The sequence below is a fragment of the Condylura cristata genome, unplaced genomic scaffold (genome assembly GCF_000260355.1).
Source record: "Condylura cristata isolate star-nosed mole 26May11 unplaced genomic scaffold, ConCri1.0 scaffold00004, whole genome shotgun sequence".
Lineage (NCBI taxonomy): Eukaryota > Metazoa > Chordata > Mammalia > Eulipotyphla > Talpidae > Condylura > Condylura cristata.
In genome coordinates this window covers 42,410,502-42,433,745 of record NW_004567105.1, presented here as the reverse complement: position 1 = coordinate 42,433,745, position 23,244 = coordinate 42,410,502, and the positions used below count along the sequence as shown (strand labels likewise).

The following is a 23,244-nucleotide window of genomic DNA, read 5'->3' as shown; positions in this document are numbered from 1 at the left end:
TGGTCACCTCCGGGGCAGGTGGGGATCGAACTCATGTGGAAGTGGCTTTATATTCTCAGTGTTGTGCTTTAACCCACTGCGCCACCAGGGAGGGCCTCCCTTTAAATTTTTAATTTTTAGATTTTTAAGTTTTTGCGGTTCTCTTTGGTGTGAGGGGAGGGGCAACATACTGCAAAGACGGCTGCCTGACGTTACCCTGTGTCTTGGTTTTTGAGGATTGAAGTAGGGAAATGTAAATTCTTTGGTCTTTCTTAGGCAAAGCATTCATGCTTTTGTGCAAAATTTGGATATTCTGTTTTCTTTCTTACTGGCTCTGAAATCTTTGGTGAGTGCTACTGTTACAGAGGAAGAGTGTTTTACCCACCCAGTCAGTTACCTTCAGCTTTCTCGGAAGTGTAGGCATGGCTTTGTCTGCACTCCGGGGGCAGCAAGCAGCCCCCCCCCCCCCAAAACCTTGCTCTGACCATCTGCCATTGGCGCTTGTGAGCCTGTCACTATGAATGACCCAGGTCCACTTAGGGACCTGGGTCAGGAGAAGGTGTGTGTACCCAGATAATCAGCGGTGGCTGCCAGGTGTGGCACATGCTCTGCAGGACTTTCAGGCAACGGAAAATGCACAGCTGTATGTGTCACTCGCGGCTGCAGTATGTTCTCGGCAACTCAGCTCTTCTGTCCTCCTTCTGCCCTTAGGGGAGATCATGGACCTTCCTTTTATTCTTTAGAACTTGTCAGAATCTTGAGGTTTGGAATTTAGTTTGCCCAAAGTTCCTTTTGCTAGCAATAGTACACTAAAAATTGAACTTTCTTGTTTTCTTACCCTGGTGTTTTCACCCCCAGGTAGTCTAGGTTGGGTGGATTTGACTTCTCAGGAGAGATGTGTCAGCTTTTGTAAGGAATGGAAGTCTCCATTGCTGCCACCCAGTGGCTTCCAAACATGGGAGAGCAGCTCTCTCCCTTACATTCACCTTATTCTGGCTGTTTAGAAACAGTATCCATGTTATGAAAATGACATACCCTCCCTCCTTTCCTTCCGCGTGTGTGTCTGTGTGTTGTCTGTGTCACCTGTGACCAGTAATGGTATAGTTTGGGTATTCTGGTGTTGGTTTTGTTTTGTTTTTTGTTTTTTTTTTTTTAAACTAACTCTCACCTGTCTTTTTCCTTCTGCGCTCACTCATGCTACCCCACTCTGCCTCTCAGATCTTGCAGTTTTCAAGGAACGACTTCGAATGCTAACAGTAGGAGGTATGAAAATAACAAGCCTTCACTTTCTGCAGCTGAGAACTTCATTTGATACAATTGGGCAACTTTCCCTAGCATGTAATTTGGGGAAAGTTGATGCAACTTCTGTCAAGTGTTTGAAGTTTATTGTTTTGAATTGTTTCTCTATCACTTAGTTATGAATCAATGGTAGAACCACATTTATCATGTCATTTTTGTTTCTGTCCATTCTGTGTTCTGAAGGGCATCTTCACTCAACTTTGTCTGCCATCGCTTTGCTCCCATGTTCAGTATGTCTCAGACTCCTACTATAACCAGCAGGGACCTGAGGCAAAACTACATCTTGCATGTTGCCACATCCTCTCCTGTATATCTACACTGTACCTTTGACTGGTCTCTGGATTCTTTCAGATTCTGCTTCCTGGGCATTTTTGACAGTGATCTTCTCATGTTTGATAGGCAACCAAAGTATTAATAATAAGTCTTTAATGGCCCGGTCTTTAATGGCAAGACACTTGAGGAATCCAGAGTTGAAGTGCTGGGGTCACCTGCCTCCTGTCATTAACCCCAGTGACCAATCTTTCTTCCATATCAGGCTTCTCTAAGAAGTTCTCTTTTTCTTTTATCTGTGGTTCTGCAGTGTTGATCTAACTTTTATTTTAAGATAATTGTACCTTGACAAATAGTTGTTAAGAAAAAAAAAAGATTCCACATTCCTTTTAGCCCATTTTCACCAAGAGTACCATCATGTAAACCATATGACATCACACCAGAACACTGACACCAATAACAGTCAAAATAAGACGCCTGCATCGCCATAGGAGTCCTTCCTGCTGCCATTTATAGCCACATATGCCCCTGCCATTCTACCTTGTATTCACCCCTGGCAACCAGTATTCTATTGTCCACTTATAAACGTTTGTCATTTCAAGAATGTTAGACAAGTGGAATCACAAAATACTGCCTTTTGGAATTGGCATTTTTTTACTCCACATGATGTTCCAGAATTTCATCTGGGCTGGGTTGTTTGTAATTTGCTCCTTCTTATTACTGAGTCTGACTTGGGTGTACTTGTTTTATCATTCACTCATTGAAGGACATTTGGGTTAAGTACATTCTTCAGCTAGTAGTATCTCTTATAGAAGAAAGGTTTTTGCATTTTAATGAAGTCCAACTTAACCATTTTTCTTTTTATAGGTAGGTCATCATGCTGTTGATGTCAAGTCTAAGAACTTTTCTTGTCTCTAGAGCCAAATATTTTCTCTACTTATCTTTCTAAATATTTTATAGTTTTGTATTTTATATTTAAGCTTATGATTTGTTTTTAATTCATTTCTGCGTAAGATACAAAGTCCACTCATGGAGTCTGGTTTTGTTTTTTTTTTTTGCCTGTTATGCCTAATTGTTCTCTCATCAGTAAGGGAAACACTTATCTTTTTTTCATTGAATTTTTTTTTTACTGTTTGACAAAAATCAGTTAGACTTATTCATGTAGGTTTATTCCTAAATGCTATTCTTCTTATTTGATCTGTGTGTCTGTTCCTCCATTTCCACACTGTCTGGATTACTATAGCTGCTGAATTTCATTTTCCTTCTTTCAGATTTGTCTTCACTATTCTAGGACTTTTTTTTTTCCATGTAAATTTTAGAATAATCTGGTGAATGTTTACAAAAAACTTTGCTGACATGTTGTTTAGGAGGAACTGGCATCTTTACTGTATTACCTTCTAACCCATGAGCACAGTATGTCTTTTTATGTATTTATATCTTCCTTGATTTTTTTGTTAGTTTTTCATAGTATTTCCATGAGTTCTGTATAATTTTTTATTATATCTACATATAAAAAATGTAGATGTTCCAGAATAAAAAATACATATAAAAATTCTGATGTTCCTATTATTACACTTTATTTAATTTTCCTATTATTACACTAACATCTAGGAATGCAGTTGACTTTTGTGTTTGTTGTATCCTGTGAAATTAATGAGCTCACTTTAAGACTTTTTTTCATAGATTCCTAAGGATTTTTTGTATCAACACCTGAAAGTAGAAACATTTATTTTCCTTTTACTGCCATGAAAAAAAAACTTCCTGTACTTTGTTGAATAAGAGTGATGAAAATGAACATTCTTGCCTGGTTCCTTGATCTTAGGAAGTAAACATTCAGTCTTTTTACCATTAAATATACTAGCTGTAATTTTTTTTATAGGTTCTCTTTATGAAATTGAGGAAGACTGTCTGTTCCTGTTTTTGTGATAGTCTTTATTGTCAGTATGAAATTTTGCCACATACTTTTTCTTCATCTGTTGAAATGATTGTATGGTTTTTCTCCTTCTGAGAATCTGATTGAACAGTGGATTACATTGATATTGAACCAACCTTGCATACTGCTACATGACTGGTCTGGCTTTGGTACTGAATTCTTTATCTGTATTTTTTTTTAAAGATTTATTTATTTATGCATACAGAACTGAGGGGTACAGGCCAGAAATGCAAGGGTGGTGAGAGGCTTCACCAGAGACAGAGCGGAGAGCAGAACAGGCAGATGGACGAAGTACACTGCTGAGGGGAGCCGCGGGCGGGTCAGGAGAGGTCTGCCGCGCCATGTGGTCTCCTCCGGGGAAGGCGGGAATCGAACTCATGCAGAAGTGGCTTTAGCTTCTCAGTGCTGTGCTTTAACCCGCTGCGCCACCAGGGAGGGCCATTTATCTGTATTTTTTATATTTTTTGCAACTATATTCAAGAGGGATATTAGACTGTAATTTTCTTTCATTGCACTACCTTCAACTGCCCTTAGTGTCAGTGTAATTCCAGCTTTGTAAAGTTGAGTTGAAAAGTTTTCCTATTCTCTGGGAGAGGTTGTATTGGAGAGGTGTTAGTTCATCTTTAAATTTTTGGTAGAATTCTGCAAATCTGTCTGGATCAGAAATATCTTTCTTCAGAATCTTTTTTTTTTTAATTTCTTGATAGCTATAGAGCTATTAAAATTATCTACTGCATATTGGGTAAGTGATGTTTGTGGTATTCTAGGGGTAGTTAGTTTCATCTAGATTGTCAGATGTAGTGTAGGAATTGTTCATGCTTTTTCCCTTATTCTTGATCTGCAGTGAGATGCACCATCACATATTCCTAGTAATGGTAATCAGTGTCTTTTTGTCTTTTTTTTTTTTTTAAGATTTCTTTATTTATGTATACAAGAGCTGGGGCACAGACCAAAGGTATAGGGGGTGAGAGGATCTACCAGAGACAGAGTGGGGAGCAGAACAGGCAGATTGAAATACACTAGTGCGGGGAGAAGCAGCAGGTCTACCAACCCATGTTTGTCATCACCCTGAGCAGGAAGTGAACCCGTGCTGCAATGGCTGCACATAGCTTCTTAGTTCTGTGCTTTAATCCATTGCGCCACCAGGGAGGGGCCTTAGTGTCTTTTTTTCTTTGTAAGTTTTATTAAAAGTTTTTCAATGTTACTGATCTTTTCAAAGAACCAACTCCTTGTTTCACTGATTTTTCTCTGTTGTTTTGCTATTTTCGATTTCATTGAGTTCTATTCTTTATTCTTTCCTTCTAAAGATTCCTTGTTTTGTTTTCCTTCTTCAAGTTTTTTTTGTTGTAGGATCTTAGATTACTGACTAGAATCTTTCCTTCACTAATGTGTGTATTCACTGCTGTAAATTTCCCTCTTAAAATATTTAGCTATCCAACAAACTTTTATATTTTATGTTTCATTTTCTCTTTAAGATTTTATTTACTTATGCATACAGAACTGGGATGCAGGCCAGAGGTGCAGGGACAATGAGAGGATTCACCAGAGACAGAGTAGGGAGCAGAAGAGGCAGATTGACAAAGTACACTGCTGAAGGGAGCAGCGCGCAGGCCAGGAGAGGTCTACCTTGTGGGTCACCACCCTGATTGGGGATCGAACCCTGGTGAGGCTGCTGCAGCTAGCTTCATAGAGCTCCCTTTAACCCATTGTGCCACCAGGGAGGGCCTATGTTTTTTTCATTATCATTCATTGCAATATTTGAGCTATTTTGTTTGACCTTTACTATTTTCTATTACCCATAGATTTTTAGAACTTGGAGATTTTCCTTTTCTTTCTTTCTTTCTTTCTTTTGTTTTTTTGTTTTGTTTTGTTTTCAAGTTCTAATTTGATTCTGTTATGGTCAGAAAAGGTATTCAGTATGATTTCAATTCTGTCAAATTTTTGAGATTCTTTTATGGCCCAATTTATTGTCTGCCTTGACATGTATGTGTCCATGCATACTGGAAAGAATATGTATATTCTGTTGTGGAAAGTGTTCTATATGTGCCCACTAGATCCTGTTGCTGTCTTGCTATATACTTCTTAATTATTTAGAGAAGGGTATCAAAGTCTCCAACTGTAATTGTGGATTAGCCTGTTTTCCCTTTCCATCCTGCTTGGTTCATGTATTTTGTGGCTCTGTGGCTCAATGCATACACATTTAGGATTGCTCTATCTTCTTAGTGTACTGACTCTTTTATCATTATTTCTAGTATAATTTTGTTTGATATCTGATATCTGTATTACTTGACTAGATAGCCCCTCCTGCTTTTATTCGATTAAGGTTTACATGGCTGGTTTTTTAAATTCCTTTACTGTTATATTTCTGCGTCATCATAGTTGAAGATTTCTTATAAACAAGCAAATCATTGAGTTCTGTTTTTAATCTGCTCTGCCAGTTTCTGATATGATTAAGTCATAGGATTTGGGTTTTTTAAAGATGTATTGATTTATGCATACAAGGTATAAGCCAGCAGTGCAGGGGGTGAGAGGATTCACCAGTGACAGAGTGGGGAGCAGAATAGGCAGATGTACTGCTGAGGGTAGCAGCGGCCAGTCAGGAGAGGTCTGCCACGCCATGTGGGTCACCTCCCTGGCCAGGGATCAAACTCATGCTGCAGTGTCTGTGAATAGGTTCGTAGTATTGTGCTTTAAACCTGTTGTGCCACCAAGGAGGGCCCTTAAGTCATAGGTTTAAGTCTGAATATTTTGTTTGTCTTTTTTATTTCTCTGCCTCTTCTTGATTTCTTATAGGGGATTTAATGTATTTTAAAATTTCATTTTTATTTGTATAGAGTATTTTCATTTGTATTTCATTATGTTTAGTGGTTTGTTGCCTTTTTGGTGTCATCTAGATATTACATTATATAATCACATAACATCGCAATCTGTTGGTGATATCCCTTCACTCTCAACACTTATAATGTAGTTGTCTTTTACATATATTGAGAGCCACATCAGTGTTGTAAATATTTTTTTAGTGTTGTAAATTTTGTTCCACCCAGCAAACATGACTTAGAAGACCCAATAGAAGGAAAGTGTTTTACTTACCCATATTTTTGTTTTCCATGTTCATTCTTCCTTTTTTTTAAAAAAAAGATTTATTTATTTATGCATACAGAGCTGGGATACAGGCCACAGGTGCAGTTGCAGTAAGAGGATTCACCAGAGACAGAGTGGGGAGCAGAACAGGCAGGTTAACGAAGTACACTGCTGAGGGGAGCAGCGTGCGGGTCAGGAGAGGTCTGCCACGCCATGTGGGTCGCCTCCGGGGCAGGCATGGATCAAACTCATGCTGAAGTGGCTTTAGCCTCCTAGTGCTGTGCTTTAACCCGCCACACCACCAGGGAGGGCCCCCTTCTTCTTTTTTTTTTTTTAATTATTACAAAAGTTTATTTTTACATCATTTTTACATCCTTCTTCCTTCTTAATGTCTGATTCCTTCTAATATATCCTTACCTTTTTGTTTAAAGGACTTCTGTTAGCCCTTCATTTAAGGTGATAATCTCTCTCAGTTCCCTTCATCTGAGAATATCTTGATCTCTCCTTCATTCCTAAAGGATATTATCACTAAGGAGAAAGTTCTGATAGATAGTGCTCACCTTTCATCTCTTAAAAAGTGTGGTGCCACTTCCTTCTGGCCTTCATGGTTTCTGATGGGAAATCTGCTGTCATTAATTATTTTCTGTGTAGGTAAGGTTTCATTTTACTATGGCTACTTTCAGATTTTTATCTGTCCCTTAATTGTCAGAAGTAACAAGTTACAACATGTTTGGCACAGATTTCTTTGTGTTTATTCTCTGAATTCATTCATTATCTTTAAGACTTTTACTGTATTTTGGAAATTTCAGCCACCTTTTTTCCCCCTATCTTTCTGAAATTAATTGACACAAATGTGAAGTTTTTCCTTGTACTGTCATGTTTCCCCAGGTATCTCTTAATTTTTTCCCCCTCGTTTGCTTTCCCTCTGTTTTTCAGACTGGCTAATTTCTGTTCTCCTGCCTTTAAGGTCTTTGATCTTCTATTCCCTGATTCTGCCATTGAACCCATCTATTACATTTTAATTTTGGTTAGTACATTAAGCTGCTTCAAAATTTTCCACTTGGTCCTTCTTTGTACCTTCAGTGTTTTGCTGGCACTTTCTACTTCTTTGCTGAGACCTGTTTTTTTTTCCCCTTTGTCTTCATCATGTTTTAATTCCTTAGTGAAACCATTTGATGGTGGTTCCTTCAAAATCTTAGTCAAGTAATTGCTAACATCTGTCATTTTGGTGTTGGTATCTGTTGATTATTTTATCCAGTCTGAAATATTACTGATTCTTGTTTATTTAAACAAAGACATTTGGGGTGTCCTGGGACTTGAAATCCCATTCAAATCTGTTTCCTCTGAACACTGCTCTGGTGTTCAGAGGAGGGGCCCACCCAGTTATTCTTAGGTGGGGATGGTGCCCTGAGGTCTGTGCTGACATTGGGGTGGAGGAGCGGGCTGGTACTTTACCTCTTAGAAGGAGTGAAAGTTTTGATTCCCTATTTGGACCCTATGAAACATTAGGTTGGGATCAGAGGTTGGAATCCTTTATAGCCTTTGATGGGTACAGGATGTCTGCACTCTGTTCTGTATGTTTGAGTAGGATAGAGTAGTTATTGTATAAAACTTTTCTGTCCTGGTAAGCTACTTCTCCTGACCCCTTAGAAAGAACAATAGGTTGTACCCGTGCGGACTTCTGGGTTGCTGGTTCTTTGCTCTGTTTGGATATGGATGACCAAAGGAAACCTAGGGACCTCCCTGCTGTTTTTCTCAGACTTCACTGACTGGCCCATCCCTCTTCACCTTCTAGAATTATCTTGTTTGTTTCATATATGATGTCTAGGGTAGTTATGGGTTATTCAGTGGAGTATTATGAAAGAGTACATCTAGTCCACCTTGCCAGGACATCTGTACATCTCATTTCTCAAATGACTAAGGAACTCAGAAATAGGCCAGTGGTTTTGAGGTTCAGCAATACAGCCTAAGAATATCAGTTCAGAACAAAAAAGTGAAGAACCAGACACAAAGTGAGGTCTAGGGGTTTTCATATTAAAAAGTCACACAGCCCAGGTTCTTCTGGGGAAACATGCCTTACTGGTCAGCTCAAGGGTCAAAATATTACCAACAGAGTGTATACTCTTTGGATATTGATATTCTGGTTTCCGGATCCTCCTCCATTATCTAGGGAAAATACTCCCAAACCAATTGCGGCTTTCTCTGTAAACCATGAGCAGCCTTTGAGGACAGAGCCAAGTGATTTGCCCAGACCCACATGATGGCAGCCCCCATCTTAATAGAGTAGCAGAAAAATGTGCACAGGCTTAATTAAATAACTATTTCCTTCATACCCTCAGGAAAGAACACCACTTTGCTTTTGTTTTCATAAAATAAAACTTGAAAAATGTAAAATTTGCTTTTAAGACTAGAACTATGTCCTAAAGCATAAGATAATTAAAGACTGTGATTCTTAAGCCAGTTTGAATCTGAATAGATTACTGGCTTACCGCTGACTGACTGACTCACTTATGGAAACTGGAAGTGTGCATTTCTACACATTTCCTAGAGATTCAGATACCTACTTAGCTTTGCAGGCAACTTCCGTAGCCCTATACTGGATTGTTATGTATCACAGTTGTTCTTATTTACACTCAGGTAGACCTGGAAACAGGAGAAGTATCTGATTTTGTGCAGCAAATGTTCAAGATAATGGAGTACTTGTTTCAGTGTCACTTTCACCTGACTTTGGGTTATTGGTGTGAAGTGTTGGAGCTCTAATGGCTCTGAAGTTCCCCTGTACCTCATTTTAGCCATGCAGTCTTTCAGGGTAAGCCATGCAGCTAGTTTTCCTCCAAGTCTCTCTTCCCCTTGGAGATATTCCCCTGTATAGGCAAGCTTACAATGCCCAGTAAAGAGCCCTCTGTCATGTTTTATCAGTTGGAAATATGCTTTCAGGTGAATAGGCTTCTTGCATAAATTAGTTAATTTACTGATCAATCAGTAATTATTTGTTAGTATTGGAAGAGGGAGAATTTCTATACATTGTTGTCTCAAGAATAGGTTCAGATGTGAGATTTTTTTTTGAAGGGCACCATCCATCATTAAAGGATAGCCATTTAGTCCTCTGTTCTGCTGATGAAAGCTCCCCAACAAAGCACTCAATTTGGTAACTGTCCCTTCACTTCTTACGTCTCCCCGGTGCCTGTCACTTACCACATACCTATATCAATACCACATAAAACATAAATGATTTCTTCTACTCCAATTCTTCATTTTCTATTTGAATTTTCTCCCTAACTTTTTTCCATTTGCTTTCTAATTGACTTACCCAGTGTCTTTTCAAACCAAAATTGACTTGTGTCTTTGGGTCTTTGAAATACATTTTTCTCTAAATTATGGATAATTGGTGCACTAGACTAATATATGCATAATATGAATTTTATTTTCACTTACCCTATGATACCGAGTAATAATCTCAGCTTCCATTCATTGCTGAAGTTGTGTTTCTGACTATAAAATATTTATTTTCATATGTTTCAGATATTTTTATGATTTTTCTCTTCTCTTTTCTCTCCCTTGGGGAGTTCCTTCCCCTTTCCATAAACTGTGGCCCCTGTTTGGCTATGCCCATCTTTCCTCACCCTCCAGGGTTCTATGGCCTAGATGAGTCTGACCTGGACAAGGTCTTCCACCTACCTACCACCACATTCATAGGAGGGCAAGAGTCTGCACTTCCTTTGCGGGAGATCATCCGACGACTAGAGGTAAGGAAACAAGCTCCATTTCCAGAAAAATCTAGTGGACTTGCTTGCTAAAACCTGCATTGGCAGGAGGCCTCTGGACTAGCTTGTCTTCTTTCTTCTTTATCTTTTTTAGTGTAGGGGAAAGGAAACTTTTTGCTATTTTGGAAATAAAAATCCATGTTTTTACAATCAACTATAGTAAGGAAAAAGAAATTCCTAACATTTTAGTCCCGGTGGAAGAGGAAGTTGTCTGGGGCAGCTGAAGTAGCGCTCCAGGAGTCGCAACCATTGCACCTCTGTCCCAAAATGCCTCATGTCCAGGGCTCTTCAGAGAGCTGCTTATTCTGGGTCATTGTTCCTTGTCCCTACTGAGAATACCCCATGCTTACAGTGTACAGATACTTGTGTAAACTTGTTTGGTGATGTTGCATTAATTTGGTATGGACATGTATACACCAGATTGCTGGTATGACCGGACAGCTTTACAGTTCTCTTGATCCCAATAGAATGAGAAATGATGACTCAGCCTAAAGCTCACTGCCCTTTTCTCCTGGGGACTGAGCCAACAACAGAAAAAAGCAAAAATGATCCAATGCCTTACAACTCCATGTCCCAAGTTAATAGCTAAACTCGTGCTGATACTACTGGAAATGGACTCATTTCTAGAATTTTTGACTTAATGTTTTTCTTTGAGCTTTTTATTGTTCAGTAATGGAAACATTGCCCATGTCCAGCATCAGGAGCATAGCACAAGGAGTATTCTCAAGTTATCTCACCTCACTATGGGAAGTGTCATAAGGAGAACCCACCTGTCCCCTCTACCAGACTTGGGCCACAAGGAATGTGTGTCCTTTTTTACCCTAATAAAAGAAAATGACTGTCAACATGTACTATATAACCAGACCATGTTTTCTCAAGTATTTTTATGCAGAAATGTGCTGTCTTCCCCAGATAAGTAGGTCAAGGTGCTGTAGAGCTGAGGTGGGAATGGCAGTCAGATGTTGGTGCCACAGGGAAGGCAGGCAGACTGCATGCCTTCCGGGGCTGCCTGGTGTCTGATTTAGAAAAGTTTCCGGCTTGGCCATCTAGTAAAATAGTAGGTGGGTTAATGAACCTTGAGCAATTTGGGGGATAAGGGTGCCAACCCCTGAACAGTCAACTGTCTACATATGACTTTTGATTCCTCAAAAACTTTACTAATAGCCTGCTGTTGACTAGAAGTCTTACAAATGACATAAACAGTTTATTACACATCTTTTTTTTTTTTTTAAAAAAGATTTATTTATTTATTTGTACAGAACTGGGGTACAGACCAGAGATGCAGAGGGTGAGAGGATTCACCAGGGACAGAGTGGGGTACAGAACAGGCAGATCTACGAAGTACACTGCTGAAAGGAGCAGCGGGTGGGCCAGGAGAGGTCTGCCACGCCATGCGGTCACCTCCAGGGCAGGCAGGATTCGAACTCATGCGGAAGTGGCTTTAGCTTCTCAGTGCTGTGCTTTAACCCGCTGCGCTACCAGGGAGGGCCCTACACATCTTTTTTTATATCCTATGTATTTTATACTGCATTCTTACAATAAAGTAAGCTAGAGAAAAGATACTAAGAAAATCATAAGGAATTAATTTATGTAACACTACATAATATGTTTATAAATACCGTAAGTTTGATTTGCTTACAAAGTAGTCTGCATGTCAGTGGACCTGCTCAGTTCAAACCTGTGCCATTCACAGGTGAACTATAATTAAATACAAAGTTCCTTCTGAGCTCCAGTTTCCCTTTTGTTTGAGGTGAGATTGTCCTCCTCTTGGCTAGGAGGGTGATAGTGTTTCGCTGGCCATTAATTTGAGTTCTGGCAAATTTTGTAATTATAGAGTTGAGTACAGTAATATCCATTCCTGCTTCAGGATTTAGTCAGTGGAGAAGAGGGATCTGGTGTCAGGTCTATACCCTGATGCCAGGACTGTGGACACATTCCCTCCCTGTGTCATGCCAGCTGGTTTCCATGTCTGTTATGAGAACCAACAGAGTCCATCACAGACATAGCCTGTTCAGCCTTTAACTCCATTGCTGATCAGTTTTGCTTTCTTGTTCTGACACCAGAATTGCTGGCAGATGGAAGAGGGAGGTGAGCATTGGTCACATGGTTCAGGAAAATTGTGGATCCTACAGAATGTTGCCTGGAGCAGTCCCCTGGAGGGTGTCCACAGAGTTGACTGCCTTTCTCTCTGGTTTATCACATCTCTACCTCCCTTTCCCATGGAGCCTGCCTACCTCAGCTCTCTGCCCTCTCACCTTAAGCTTTTGGCAGGACACATGGCCACTTTCAAGCTGTAATGTGATAGTGGTGACCTAGGAAGCACTGTATCTATTGACCATTTATGTTCTTACACACGTGACTGCTTTTCTGTAGGGCCTAAAGTTCCTAAAAGTAATCTGTTAATAAAATGAATAATTTAAAATCTAAAAGCCAATGAACCTTAAGTATCATTGATCTGTGTTATTTCCTACCAGCACTGGGCTTTTCTTTCTCACATTGTCGGGGACAAAGTCAACCATAAGGTCAGAAAAGCTGCCACCTTTGGGAGCTTTCCAAACCCCCAGCTGTTGCTGTCCTCCCTCCCACTTGAAGTGACAGAGTAAACATGAGGGTCATGCCTCAGCCCCGGGTTCTCACCGTCCTCTCCTTGTCCATTGGGATTTGCGCAACCTGGGTCTCTGGAGGACGAAAAGGTTGAGGGGACAGCCTGATGCCATACAGATCTGTGTCCTGACCACAGTAGCTCTTGGTACATTTGAAATGGAGGTCACTTTTAGTCTTCAGCCTCCTAAGTGGCAATAGCAAACCTGGGTGAAATCCTCCTACTTGTTAAAACAGATGGCCTACTGTCAGCATATTGGCGTGGAGTTCATGTTCATCAATGACCTGGAGCAGTGCCAGTGGATTCGGCAGAAATTTGAGACCCCTGGGATCATGCAGTTCACAAATGAGGAGAAGCGGACCCTACTGGCCAGACTTGTGCGCTCCACCAGGTCAGGGCTGCATTCAGGGTGTGGGCCTTGCATGGTGCACTTCCAGGAAAGCAGTTACCCCACTATCTGTGTGGACCTATCTACCATGGGTGGACACACCGTGGGTGGGTGTATTTGGGGTATGAGTGTGCCTTTACGTGTTGTGTGATTGGCCATAGTGACATGGCTCTAAGCTGTCATGGTTCCCTTCCAGGTTTGAGGAGTTTCTGCAGCGCAAGTGGTCATCAGAGAAGCGTTTTGGCTTAGAAGGCTGTGAGGTGCTAATCCCTGCCCTCAAGACGATCATCGACAAGTCGAGTGAGAATGGAGTAGACTATGTGATCATGGGAATGCCACACAGGTACCTGCCTGGCCTCTCACCTGTTCTTATCAGAAAGGACACTGAGCAGAAAATGAACTGGGTTCTCAGCATGCAGTGGTGCCATTTTTGCCCGACGTAACTGTTGCCACAGTCCACAGGCACAATCACACCCATGGCCACAAGTGGTTTCAGTCAGGCATCTGGGCCTTGTGCTCAGTCTTACAAAAGTTAAGCCCGGGCTCTCCCTGGTGGCACAGTAGGTTAAAGCACCACATTATGAGGCTCTCCGAAGCCACTGAAGCACAAGTTTGATGCCTAGCCAGGGAGCTGACCCACATGGCATGGCGGACCTCTCCTGACCCGCCTGCTGCTCCCCTCAGCAGTGTACTTCATCAGTCAGTCTGTTCTGCTCCCTACTCTGTCTCTGGTGAATCCTCTCACCCACCACACCTCTGGCCTATACCCCAGTTCTGTAAGCATAAATAAATAAATGTTTAAAAAAAAAAAAAGCCCAATACACTCCCCCCTTTTTTTCTTTTCCCAAATAATGTTTATTGATGTAAAGTTGGTTTATATTGTTGTATCTGCTTTTGGGGGGTTATGGGTTGAAACCTCTACAGGTATATCGTTTCACACCACGCCTACCACCGGTGTCCTGATAATCTTCCTTTCCACCATGCTCAGTTGGCCCCCCCTTTATTCCCCACTTCTACCCAACCACCCTTTCCTTCTGATTTCCTTAAATTTGCAGTCAGATGCCAAGGGTTTGTTATTAGTTTGTTTTTGACTGACACTTGTTTTGTTTCTCTATATACTGTATATGAGTGAGAATACCCAGTTTTTGTCTTTTTCCTTCTGGCTTATTTCACTTAGCATTTTTCTTTCCAGTTCCATCCATGTTATCACAAATAACAAGCGTTCATTATCTTTTATAGCTGAGTAGTATTCCATTGTGTATCTGTGTCTGTATACACACACACACACGTCACACTTTCTCATCTACTCCTATCCACGAGCACTTAGTCTGTTTCTATAACTTAGCTATTGTAAACAGCACTGCAGTGAACATCCCGTAAATTAGTGCTTTTGTATTCTTCATATCAATACCTAGGAGTGGAATTGCTGGGTCATGTTGTAGGTCTATTTTTAATATTTTGAGAAATATTTTTTTGTTTTGTTTTTATTCTTGCATAAAAGAACTGGGGTGTAGGCAGAGGTTGGGGTAGGGAGCTTGAGAGGATTCACCAGAGACAGAGTGGGGAGCAGATCAGGTAGATTGATGAAGTACACTGCTGAGGGGAACATCAGGCAGGTCAGGAGAGGTCTGCTGCACCATGTGTGGGTAGCTCCCTGGCTGGGGTCACACTCAGGCCTTAGAGGTGATAGTGCTGAGAATTAATCTCTAGGCCACCTGAGATGCCCAAACCTCCATATTGTTTTCCATAGGAGCTGAGCCAGTCTGCATTCTCAGCAACAGTTTATAAGGGCTCCTTCTCTCCCACATCCTTGTCAACACTTGTTGTTTCTGGTTTTTTCCATGTGGGCCATTCTCACAATGTAAATGTAGTTCATTGTTTTGAATTACATTTCCCAGATAAGTGATAAGCATTTTTTAGCGCCTGTTGGCCTATTTTGTCTTCTTTAGAGATATGTCCATTTATTTATTTAAAGATTGATTTATTTATGCATACAGACATAGGATACATGCCAGAAGTGCGGGAGGGTGGGTGGTGAGAGGATTCACCAGAGACAGACTGGAGAGCAGAACAGGCAGATCGATGAAGTACACTGCTGAAGGGAGCAGCAGGTGAGACAGGAGAGGTCTGCTGCCCATGTGGGTCACCTCCCCAGCCAGGGACCAGGGATCAAACTGGCATTGAAGGGCTGCAGCCAGCTTTGCAGTGCTGTGCTTTAACCTGTTTTGCCACCAGGGAGGGCCCCAATATGTCCATTTTTCTAGCTCTTCTATTCATTTTTTGATTTCTTTTTGTTGAGTTACAGGAATTTTTATATATTTTGAGCATTAGCTCTTTGTCAGATGTATTATCAAAATTTTCACCCATTAGTAGGGTGTCTTTTTTTTTTTTTTTTTTTTAATTGATAGTTTCTTTCACTGCAGAGTAAGGCCAGTGTCCTTAGCCGGTAATAGCAGACCTCTGACCTAGCTTAGAGGTCAGAACAGAGACTATGGGCAATGGCATTTCTGTTTTCACCTTTCTTCTTCCCACCTCGTGTGGCCTTGGGTGCTGATGAGAAGAGGCTGGATGCCATGTCCCACAGGGGAGGGAGGTTGAATGACATGACCAACTACCTAGAATGCCACACTAAGGCCCTTCTCACCCCTTTGTATCTTAGGGGGCGGCTGAACGTGCTTGCAAATGTAATCAGGAAGGAGTTGGAACAGATTTTCTGTCAGTTCGATTCAAAGCTGGAAGCAGCTGATGAGGTACCTAACTTCTATTAGAAACTTCCAGGGTGGTTTCAACCCTTTCAAGACCCCTGACCCCACATTCTTCTCTGGGAATACTTAATCAGGACCTAGGATCCTGCATCCTATTCACGAAGGAGGTGACTAGTGACCCACCTCTTAGAGAAAGAGGGCAGGCCCCAGGTCTGCAGCCTGGCCAACCCCAGAGGCCTCCATACTGGAGCAAGGGCCAGCCCCTCCGACCAAGGAACCTTTCCTTATCCTGTGCCCTGGGTGGGAGCAGTTCTGGGAAGAAGCTTTTTCGTCCTTACAGGAATGGGGAGTCTGGGAATAGAAATAACTCATAATAGGACTATTGCACAAAGTAAACCTCCCCCAGCCCAGGATAAAGACACAATGTTTGTGCTGCCAGGGTTCTGGAGACGTGAAGTACCACCTGGGCATGTATCACCGGCGAATCAACCGTGTGACAGACAGGAACATCACCCTGTCACTAGTGGCAAACCCTTCCCACCTCGAGGCCGCCGACCCCGTAGTGATGGGCAAGACCAAAGCTGAGCAGTTTTACTGTGGGGACACCGAGGGGAAGAAGGTAAGTTTCCCTGGGGCTGGCCAGGGGCAGGTCCTGGTATGTCTCAGACTTTGTTTCTGGAATTTAACCAAATATTTTTTTTTTCTCTCCCTCCCACAAATTTAACAAAATATTCCAAACAGATTTTGAAATATAATAATAGCAATAATAAAATAGTCATGCTTACAAACACGCTTTCTCCCAAGTTGTGACCACCAGAGCAAGCCAGGAAATGATTTGCTTTTGTCATCACCACATCTGTGTAGAAGCCAAATATTGTTGATGGGCAAAGAGGTATTGTCACTGAACAGGAGGAGAGAGTCTTAAGGAAAAAGTGAGGGTAAGTCTAAAGCAGGAACTGTAAAACTGGCAGATGTGCCAATAGCTGCCTCATCTTTGTCATGGAGGTGAGCTCATGGCACTTTTGGAGGTGGAGGACAGACGAGGTCCAGTGTGGCCCTGGAGCTGGCATTTCCAGGTGTGTGACGGTGAGCGTTCAGTATTGATTGGCCGGCCTGCTTGTGTATAGAAGTCCTTGCCTACTCTGAGGATCGAGGTCTGTAACAAGTTGTATGGTTTTTACTGCTTAATGGTGACATCAAAGCCAAGCTAAGCTATCACTAAGGTCATTCCTAATGTGTCTCTGACATCAGTTTCACGCCCTGCTGTCATGGACTTCTTGTGCTTTCTAGAGATAGGACCATATATGATGAAGCTGATAGACCAAACGCAGTATGATAATAAATCTGTAAGTTATTGGCATATTTATACAGTATAGACAGTGCACCCAAAAGTAGTCAAGCCTCTTGACAACCATCATATTCTGTGAAGGAACAGCAAGATTTGGGTAGGTGAGAAGGAAAGAAAGTACTCTAGAGACGAAAGATAGGAGCAAAGATGGAGGGTGGGTTGGAGGCCCTGTGGGCAGAGCAGGAGAGAGGCTCGCCCTGGGGAAAGGTCAGACTTTTACAGATGGAACCAAGAATTAGTTTACAGCATTCTATAATTTAAAAGTTCTGTAAGTCTACTGATACTATGCTATTACTCATGGAAGATTAGAAGAACTGCTGGTGATAGAGGCTGGGCTGGGGGTGACACTGGGAACAGAGCATGGTCCTTGCATTGGTTGACACCTGCTTAGTAAAGAGTGTGTCTGCTGGGGAGGAGGTCAGGATGTGGAGGTGACTCCCATGAGCTCGAAGGTGGACATTGCCAGAAACTCCAGGTCAAAGGAAAGGGGCCCCAGCTGCAGTACCTTCACCAGTGAGACAACTCGCTGGGTGGGACAGTGGGGAGGTCAGCATTGGCGACCAGGCACTCCAGTATTTCTGCCCCTGAATAGACCTGACTCTTGCGTTTACCGTTCACCTGAGCTAGTGAGTTCTTGGTTAAGACACGTGGCTGGGATTTTGAGATAAGTAGGAGAACTAGAAGAAATGAGATCATAAAAAACTTGTGTGACATTCATAAGTTATAGACAACGGTCACTCAGGTAGTGCTTACTTAGAATGCTTGAAATGTCCTGAAAAGGAATGAAATCATTGGAGAAAAGTAGTAAAAGATATAAAGTGCTTTTAAATGATCACTAGTCTTGTGATGTGCGAAGACAGAGAGCCTGGTCAGCCCTCTATGGTTACCACTTTGTTGTAGGGAGTAGTCACACTGGCCAGCATGCTGCTGCTGCCCCTCAAAAGCCCCAGGCCACTCTTCTCGCAGCCTCTCTGTAATCTTCCTAAAAACCCAGGCAATTTGATTTTCTTAAATCCAGAATTTAGGGAGCTGGAGCATGTTATATAACTTTCAGCATTGAAGAAAAATTATGTAATTCCTATAAATGTGACTGATGTTATTCAGTAGTAACCTTGTGCAAGGTTAAAACTGACCTAATGTGGCTCTGGGCTCATGTGGCCTTTGGGATGTTGGTGTGGGAAAGCAGCTCCCCACTGTGGCAGGATGGCCTGCAGCAGACAAGAGACCGGCTCCAACCAGGGTTCAGATCAGGCCACCGGGGTTTGCCAGGCAAGCGGAGCATAGGGGCACATGATTCCAGCAGCCAGCCCGTGCTGAAGGAACTAGGGGACAGCTGGGCAGCCTTGCAATGGAGACAGGGTGACCTCACAGAAAGATCAAGAGAAAAGGCCACCTTGAAGTACACGTGACAACAGAAGGCCAAGATTGTGCAGACAGCTCTGTAAGGAGGAAATGACACACCATGGCAATCAGAAAGAAACAACCTATCTCCTAGTGAGTTTCCCACCCAACAGGGCACCAAGCTGGGACCACTGTGGGGAGGCCTCTAAACAGACCGGACACTTGTGTTTGCTGTCCACCTGAGCCCGTGAATGTCCCTCATCCACCAAAACTGGAAACGTGGGGAGCCAAGGAGACACGTCACGAGGGCATCAGGAGTAGGGGTGGGCTGGGACGTGGGGGACACTAAGCAGATGTATAACGTGAGAGAGCAATGGGAGCCAAAGGTCTCACAGTGTAGGCGGTTTATCATGTTGGAAGGAAAAAGACAGAAAAAGGCTTGGATTGGAATTGGAAGTAGTTATGCTATGTCTCAAAGATACAGAAACCTCTGTGTGAATGGGTATACATCTGTTTGTATTTTGTTTATGCTGAAGGTCATGGAAGTGGTAATACCTTACTAGTGATGAGTACCTAAATACTGGTGATAAATGCCTTGCTCTACTGAAGGAGCAGCCTCCTTAAAGAAATGGCTAGTACCAGGACTGGGCAGGGTCAGCCCAATGTGAGGCTGAAATGTGTTGTTCCAGAAAGTGAGGCGTCACCTATGAACCATGGAATCTGTCCACATCTGGGATTTATGAGCACCAAACTGACTTCTGTCATGAATCAGCGATAACCTGTTGAATAAAATGGGATCCATGAGCACAACTGATATAAATAAATAAATAAAAGGCAAGAAGAAATGAAGTCTCTTTCTTGCAGAACACTAACAAATCAATGGCGGAGTGACACCTAGCAGCACTCAGGAGGTGGCCACTGAGGCTAGTGGGCAGAGGTCCACATGCCTCATGCCTTGGTGTAAGAAAACAGTGAGGTTAGAAAGAGAAACAGCAGATGACTGCTTATACCAGGCCCTGGAGTAGACCTCACTAGCCTGCGCAGGCCAGCTCGAGCACCGTCCCTGAGTCTAACCTCAAAGGACCTTCAGTACACAAGGATGTAGAGCCGGGAGCGACAAGGATCTGCTCCACACTGAAGGAGCTGGACCTAAGATGCCACAGCCGGAGAAAGTCTGGGCATGTTGTCTGAATAGAGACAACAGTGGATGGGGCTTGCATGGGTTGAGCTGGCCTTCCTTTCCTGAGTGGTGTGTTCGCGGATGATAGACATTGGCTCTGAGGCAGACCATGATGGTGGGGTGGGGGTGAAGACATGGGGCAGATGCACTGGACTGCAGGGAAGTCTGGGGTAGGCAGGGCAGGTTTGGGGGTCTTTGTGCTCTCCTATGAGTTTCTAAATTTGAAATGATCTCAAAACACAGAATATGCAAGCAGAGTATGACTCAGTCACTAATGCACCTCTGGCCGTGGTAGTCAAGAGTATGTTGGATTTAAGGTCTTCTTTGTGTTTCTGCAGGTCATGTCCATCCTTCTGCATGGAGATGCTGCATTTGCTGGTCAGGGCATCGTGTACGAGACTTTCCACCTGAGTGACCTCCCATCCTATACAACTCACGGCACCGTCCATGTGGTTGTCAACAACCAGGTAACTGGGGCTCCCTAGCAACAGGCAGACATTGAGGTCTTTCCGCGGTGAAGGGCCAAAGCCACAGAATCAGATTTCTGATCATACTTTCTCTTGAGGGTCCTATGCTCACAGCAGTCTTACTAAGAATGACATTTCTTAGTTATTGAAAATATTTGTAATTTTTTAATTATAAAAACATGTGTGCGATAAATAATTTGGACACAAGAAACTTTTTTAAAATAGATTCTAGTTACATCACTTAAGGTAGTGGAGGTGGTTTAGAATATTTTCTGTAGAGCATATAGAAACAGATTCAACATAAACTATTTCATATCCATTTCTTCCTTACCACATCATTTTTCATGTCATATTCTCAGCTATTAATTTTAATGGAAATGTCCATTATAATTATTTGAGAAAATAAACATTTCCATGTTGTTAGACCTTTAGGAGTCTTATTTTTTACTGTTTTAAATAATGCTGTGATTACAGGTTAGTACTTCTGCCTATCTCTGATATGTATCACTGTTATATCTTCAGTCAACTGAGGGTGTCTTGGGGTGCATCTCACCAACTTACATGAGCTTCCATGTACCTTTTAAGTACAGGCATTGCACTTGATATCAAAGAAAGCTGTGTTCCCTGCCCTCACCAAGCTTATAGTTTCATGCAGGGGGAGGGGGCCTAAAAGATACTAGGCTACATGTTTTATTGAAGATTTGGCCATTAATTGAAGAGTCAAGGTGAAGTAAACAAATACTAGGGAGATAGGTTAAGGCAGGGAAAGGGTTCCTATGTCCAAAGGAGGGGACAAGGTCATCCCAGCTAATGCGTGCTTGTATGAGAGGGAGCTCCCAACAGCCGGCTTCTGCAAGGCCCCCAAGTAAAGAGGAGCTTGCTCCAAATCCAGAGAAACTGAAGCAAGGGCATAAGAAATAGTCTAATTTGTAAAGGTGATTGTTTGCCACCTGCACAATGAGTTAGATGAGGGCAGAGAAACAGTTGTAGCTATGCCAGCAAGAAGTAGAGAAGAGAGTTTTAACACTAAAGTAAGTGTGGTTTTCACTGTGTAATAACTGCTGAAGAAGCTCAGATACAGATACAAAAAGAGATGACAGATAGTATGAAGCATGGATATGCACACAGTGTAACAGCTGTTTATAAGTGCCAGCTATGTGTCTGACACTAAATTAGGTACTTTACGGACTTAATCTAGTTGCTATATATGCATTAGGTGGTGTTAGTTCCCATTTTACAGAGCAGAAAATTGAACAGAGCAAACAGCTTGCTTGAGAACCAGTGTTTGATCATGTTTCCTTCGCATAATATGTGGAAGAATTTTGAGGTGGAGGGAGTAAGGGATTCACCACAGACAGAGTGGGGAACAAAACAGACAGATCTATTGAAATTCACTGTTAAGGGGAGCAGTGGGGGAAACAGGAGAGGTCTGCCACTCCATGTGGGTCACATGCAACAGACAGTGACCGCTGATAACTACATAGTGCTGAGACTTAAAGCCTTGGACCACAGGGAGGCCCAATATGAGGAAGACTGTTGAAAAAGTGCCAAGGACATGAAAAAATATTAATCACTTATCAGGGAAGTACTAATTAGAACCACATCTGTGGAAATGGCCATATTAAACACACACACAATAAATTCTGGTGAGGGTGTGAAGATAGAAGAACCCTCTTATACTAGAATGTAGGGATATCGGTAGGAGTGTAGCCTGGTCCAGACAGAGTGAGAAGCAGTGTGGAGATTTTTCAAAAGACTAAAAATGGATCTGCTATAATACCCAATATTCCACTCCTTGTATCTACCCAGAGAACACAAAAACACCAATTTAAAAGGAAACCTGCACTCCTGTGTTTCTGGCAGTACTATTTACAATAGCTAAGATATGGAAACAACCTAAATACCACAAAGCAGATGAATAGATCAATAAGATGTGGCATTTAAAAAAGAAAAAACGGAAGCTGTGGTATATAGACACAGTGGAATGCTACTTGGCAATCCAAAAAGATAAGATCATACAAAAATTAACCAAAAAAATTTTTTTAAAGAGGAACTTATACTATTTGCAGCAACATGGACAGAGCTAGAAGGGATTATGTTAAGCAATAAAAGCCAGAAGGAGAAAGATTAATACAGACTGGTTTCACTTACAAGTGGACTATAAAGAAACCAAACAAACACTCAAAGAGAAATTTAAAACCAGCCTTTGAGCAGCAGCTCTCCTGCCCACCTGTGACCAGGCAGGTGTTTCTCTTCGCCAGCCTTCTCTCTTTGCAAAGCAGCAGAGACAGCTCCTTCTGCCACTTGTGTTTGTGCAAGCATCCTTTACTTCCCTTCCCTTTTATAATAATTCTGTCCCTTTGAACAGTAAAAAGAAAAACTACAAACCTTGAAAGTTGACAATAAATCTGAGGCATCCAAGAGAAGCGGGAGTAAGAGAGCAAGGGTTGTGAACAGAATGGAGGCACAGCGCAGTGAGTGATGGTGAAGGTCTATAGGTGCTTTGATGGTGGGAGAGCTAGGGTGGCCACACCTGAAGGGAGAAATCCTGCACTGTCAGAAATGAACAAGGATGTAAGTGTCTCCCTGGTGTCCTAGGGGTTGTCTTAGTGTTATCACCTTTAAGACCTGAGTTCACCCCCAGAAAGGAAGCTAACCCACATATAGTGCAACACATTACTCCTTTCTTGCTGCTGCTCCCCACTTCGCTCCCACTCCAGTCATTCTGCCTGTTCTGCTCCCCACTCAGTCTCTGGTGAATCCTCTTACCTCCTACAACTCTGGCCTACAGCCCAGCTCTTTTTTTTTTTTTTTAAAGATTATTTATGTATGCATGTAAGAGCTAAGGTAAAGACCAGATGCGGAGGCCACGAGGATTCACCAGAGA

General features: G+C 42.2%; 1 protein-coding gene across 4 annotated transcripts in view; it reads left to right on the top strand.

The window, feature by feature from the left end:
* OGDH (oxoglutarate (alpha-ketoglutarate) dehydrogenase (lipoamide)) overlaps positions 1 to 23,244 on the top strand; it is a 77,155-nt gene that overhangs the window by 36,118 nt on the left and 17,793 nt on the right. For 2 of the 4 annotated variants that reach the window (XM_012720352.1, XM_012720353.1), the window contains exons 5-11: positions 1,198 to 1,242; positions 10,193 to 10,308; positions 13,165 to 13,319; positions 13,513 to 13,659; positions 15,976 to 16,066; positions 16,461 to 16,640; positions 20,229 to 20,357. In XM_012720352.1, the coding sequence (XP_012575806.1) occupies positions 1,198 to 1,242; positions 10,193 to 10,308; positions 13,165 to 13,319; positions 13,513 to 13,659; positions 15,976 to 16,066; positions 16,461 to 16,640; positions 20,229 to 20,357 (863 nt within the window). The remainder of the gene's footprint in view (positions 1 to 1,197; positions 1,243 to 10,192; positions 10,309 to 13,164; positions 13,320 to 13,512; positions 13,660 to 15,975; positions 16,067 to 16,460; positions 16,641 to 20,228; positions 20,358 to 23,244) is intronic. The other 2 variants (XM_004675963.2, XM_004675964.2) reach the window with 1 other exon arrangement.